At 41.3% G+C, this 4842-nt stretch overlaps 1 protein-coding gene across 1 annotated transcript in view; it reads left to right on the top strand.

The window, feature by feature from the left end:
- The window catches only part of LOC138010588 (uncharacterized skeletal organic matrix protein 5-like), a 10422-nt gene extending 7112 nt beyond the window's left edge, over window positions 1–3310 (top strand). The window contains exons 4-5 of the mRNA XM_068857565.1: window positions 2431–2549; window positions 2714–3310. Coding sequence (XP_068713666.1) covers window positions 2431–2549; window positions 2714–3211 — 617 coding nt within the window. The 3' untranslated portion in view covers window positions 3212–3310. The remainder of the gene's footprint in view (window positions 1–2430; window positions 2550–2713) is intronic.
- Window positions 3311–4842: the final 1532 nt, after the last annotated feature.

Raw genomic sequence — 4842 nt, forward strand, 5'->3', positions numbered from 1 at the left:
CTAGGACAAACGGACCTCCAGCCAGATATTTTTGCCGTCCGGCTCTCCTCGACTCAGTCCGCACATGTATGCTCATAGTATTTCAGAAAAAATTGTATTCGATACTTTTTCATTACATCCTCACCCCGTCCCCCCCCCCCCCCAAAGAAAAAGACACTTTTAGAGTGGCGAATGGCTTATGACTATCCTCCTCACCAATGTCAACTCTTTCATTGTGGTAATTACAACGTCGTCGTCATCAGCAGTGACAACTGGGGATGGTTTCTCTTCCGACAATTTCGGCAGCTTCTCTTCTTCAGTAAATGAACACAAAATTTCCCTGCACTTTCTGCACATTCCTGAAACAATCAGAAGTTGGTCAAACTTTTTGCATACCAGTAAAGAATATTAACACGAGTGGGACGTCAAAATATCTACCTGATCCGACGTGAACCAGATGTCCCGTTCTTTTCATGATAAACTGGGAAAAGGTTTTGTTTATCCCCCGGTCGGCTTTAGGCCATTTCCTTCTGACTTTAATATGCTCTGAGATCTCTGGAGGGACCCTACACCTCTCGGTTCCCCTTGTCCAACCAAGACCAAGGGATGAACGATGTGATGGACAAATCGTCATGGTATTGACATTTTGTGGCATGGTAAAGATCGCAGCACGCGCAAGAATTAGGTCTACTTCATTCTTCACATCTTGGAATTGCCAGAGTGACTTGTGCCGCGTTATATCTTTCCTACATGATAGTAGTGGAACTACCTCTATAGACTGACTTCTGTCTCTTCGATCAAAGGAACACTGCCCACCAACTACTGACTTAAATGAACAGCAAACATCCATCTTGTTTTGTTCGCAGAAGCTGGTCATGGACTGAGCGAATTCAATTAAATATGTATAATTTGATCAAGCAATTAGCCAAAATAGCTGGTGGTCGCCAAAAACGATCGTTTTAAGACTGAAGAATAAAATACTCGTCAAGATATTATTATTGAGCATTTCAGTTGTTTGAAAAGAAACATTCGCGCACAATGCGTATTAAGGCGCATTTACACTACAGAAAAATTTCAGTCCGGACCCGTCGAAAAAAGCGAAGAAATACCGGAGTTTCCGCAGGACCATAGGAGCCTACGGCCCTGCAGAAACTCCAGTATTTCCTTGCAAAAGTTATGTGTCCGTACCGCTTTTTTGACGGGTCCGGATCCAAATTTTTCTATCGTGTACATGCGCCTTTAAACTATATGTACAGTAAGTGCGTAACCTGGAAATTAAAGCAATCCGTCCAGCATAGTAATTGTTCAAATTAATAGCTTATCGAGATACAGGCACTGTTGAGGTCTCTTATTTATGATTTAAACTTTTAAGATTTGTCGAGGTTTAGGTAGCTTCTTTTTGCATTTACCTTCGCCAACTTTTTAGAAGAAGAAAAGGCGCCAAATGCCGACAAGCTGACTGGTACAATCGATCCGTGGAAATCAACAAATACAAATTTAATCACTGCGGTGTTCCTTCAGATCACGTAATGCTACAAACCAACAATATCAACTTGTTATTACGCTTAACAAATGAACTTAGAACGATTTTCTTTCTACTAGTAGAATTCGTTCTTGTAATTAAAATAATCCAAGAAAGAACGACAGCTTAAAACGACATAGCAGTAACACCCGAACACCAAGTAAATTGCTTTTAATTGGCGTTTTTAATGCCCGAAATTTCTAAAGCGATGCCTTTCAAAATATTAAAGTTAAAAGTGGTCCATTATGTTTTTCTTTTTTCACCCAAATGTTCTAAGATAGCCATCTCATCTGCGGTTTGTTGGAAACGAATTTAATATGTATTCAGGGTTACCGCCCGCGTCACGCAATTGTTTACATTCCCACGGCGGATTCAGGGAAAATTGATGAGAAACACAGGCCAAGGCGGGCGACTTAAAACAATTTGCCCAGAGATATTTTTTGATTTTCAAACACGTGGGTGTATAGTTAACCCGTATAAAGTGTTTTTATGGCATTTAAAGTTATAGCCCATAAAAAAATGTGGCGATATTTTAGTGCTATAATTCGTTTGCATCACCTTCTAATATTTTGCGTTTCTGATCTATCTCGTTTCGGGCTCAAACGAAACCTCGATTTATCTTATTTTTCGCCCAGTCATACAATGAAGACCTGAACTGAATATATAAGCCCTTGATAGATTCTCAAGTAGCTGTTGTGCGGCGCGCGAAGCAATCAAACATTCAGAAACTTCAGCATAACCGGAAGTACATTTTGAGCTCATTCGGGGCGAAATCGTTTTTCGCAAATTTCTTCCAAAAAAGGCTGCGTTAATGAAAACTAACTATGGTCCGTTTCTTTTCTAGCTAGGGCCAATCTACGGGCAAAAAATGAGCGAAATCAAATTTTCGACTTGTGCCGTTGTTTGGTCCATATTTATAGGCAGTGGCTCTTACGTGTTGCAGACTGGCAGTGGAAAGATCCCTGTGTATTGTCACATGAACAGCCACAGTATTGGCGCATGCGGAGGTGGAGGGTGGACACTGGTCATGAAAATTGATGGCCATAAGGTATAACAAACTACAGTAAAAGCAAAGACCTTGGTTTATTTAACCTCCCATATTATTATAAATTGAAGGACGTTTTACTTGTTAGGTGAAAAAGGCACAAGAAAAGTTCAGTAACGTTGACAGGGTTTTGAAAATGTGCTTTTTTTTTCTTTCTTTTCGTCTAGCAAACCTTCCACTACAACTCCCAACTCTGGGCCAACAAGAATGAGTTTAACCGTCTGGGTGGCAAGACTGGGTTTGATTTCCAAGAGACCAAGTTACCGACCTACTGGAACACACCCTTCTCCAAGATCTGTCTTGGTATGAAAATCGGCCATCAGATCAAGTTCATGGTCATTAACAGGCACGCAACCTCTCTGCACTCACTAATCGCTGACGGGCTATACCGCCCGACCTCACTGGGTCGTCACACGTGGAAGACGTTGATTGGTTCACAGGCTTCCTTGCAGACCAACTGTAACAAAGAAGGCTTCAATGCTGTAGGTAGTGCTCAGGGCTCGTCCAGAGCAAGAATCGGTTTCTTAGGCAACAACGAAAACGATTGCGTCACTCCTGACTCAAGAATCGGGTTTGGTACAGGAGGATATCATGACGACTCTAACACGTGTGGAAACGAGGCTTCAGGTCACATCAAGGCCATGGGATACATTTTGGTGCACTGACAAAATGTACAGTAATTGATAGGCCCGAATTTTGAGAGAATCGGTCTGTTCTAGAACAAATAAAGAGTGGTGATGGGAGAAATGTCGAAACTAATGTTGTGTTGTTTTACGTCAGATTTTTTGCGGGCAAAAGAAAGTGCTTTAAGGCACTGTAATGAACAGCGCTCTGCTCTCACCAAAACTCACATATTTGCGAGAAATAAAATGAAAAATCCTTTTGCCCAAATATACCAAAGATGTTTCAGTTTCTAGTAAGAATTACATTTGGAAACATAAATAAGCAAAAAGTAAGCGATGATGGCGTCGATATGACAATAGAACGTTGTTTCGTTTTCCGCTTATTTTTAAGAGTGTCCAGCTGAAGACCATGTAGGCAAGTATACAGTGCACACCACTGATTCCACTGAAACTTAGGGGTGGCGAATGGTAGCTGCGCGACGGCGAGACACAGGCGTTTTTCTCTGCGAGCCCGAGACATTTTGATTTTTCAGATTGCGAGACCAAGACCTCAAAGTGTTTTGAGAGCGATCCCCAGACGTTCACACTGGAGGATCCAGTCCTTGAGCTAAGAGGGTAGGGGACTGGGGCCGGTTTTGGTTTGCTCGCCCTTCCAGCTTTTCTTCCTTCGGTGATCATGTTCTTCTTTTTACCCAGGATAAGGGGGAGGGGCGGGCCCCCCGGGACCCTCCCCTAGATCCGCCACTGGTTCAGACTCTTAAAATTCGAGCTTCATCTTTAGTTGAGAGCTAGAATGAGCTTGAACAGCGTGTAGCCAGCTTCTTCAAACTAGACGAAACTGGAAATTAATTCGATTAAAATACACTACGTTATGATATCTTAGAACAAACAGCCGTTTTTCTCGCGCCAAAACAGGCGTTGCGGTAGGTTTCGGAGCTTTTTGTGGAATTCGGACAATTTTGGAGAAGTTAGAATTAACTTTCCCTCGGAGATTTGTAATTTGTTCATTGAAACAGGCTCAGTATCAAGTGACTAGAAAACGTCATTTACAAAAACAGACGAACAAATGGGTCGGGTCTTCGAAACCCTTACCCTTGCGAAAAATCGAGATTCTGAGACAGCTTCGTATAAAAATCGAAACTTCGAGACCCGTGAAATTTCACTACAAATTTTGCAATAGCCAGAGTTTTTGAAGGACCATTCAACACCCCTGAAGTTAGCACACTTGTACAACATCACTAGTACATTAAGTACAACCGTTTGGTACAACTGTCTATTGCTTACGAGATATATCAATCAAACTGTCAGACACTGAAAAGTGCCCAGATTTGTAAGTTTGATCACTTGTTGCAAGCTAGAAACAACGGCAAATGGCATGATTTTCTACATAGAATAGTTCTAACGTCTAGCAATAAAACAACGTTGGCTAAACATCTGTAGCTTATCTCATGTGGCCGGGACCTAAATTTCAGATAGATAGATAGATAGATAGTTTATTCACCTTAAAAACTTGCAGCCAAAAGCTGAATTGCGATAAGGCTTACAAATACAAAATTTACAACTGCGCTTAACTACAAACTAATTATAGGACTTATACTACATAAAAATTGTTAAAGAATCACACATTAAAAGCATGCGTCAAATTCCTATATACAATAAGAAAGACATTTATA

Source organism: Montipora foliosa, chromosome 7 (assembly GCF_036669935.1).
Source record: "Montipora foliosa isolate CH-2021 chromosome 7, ASM3666993v2, whole genome shotgun sequence".
NCBI lineage: Eukaryota > Metazoa > Cnidaria > Anthozoa > Scleractinia > Acroporidae > Montipora > Montipora foliosa.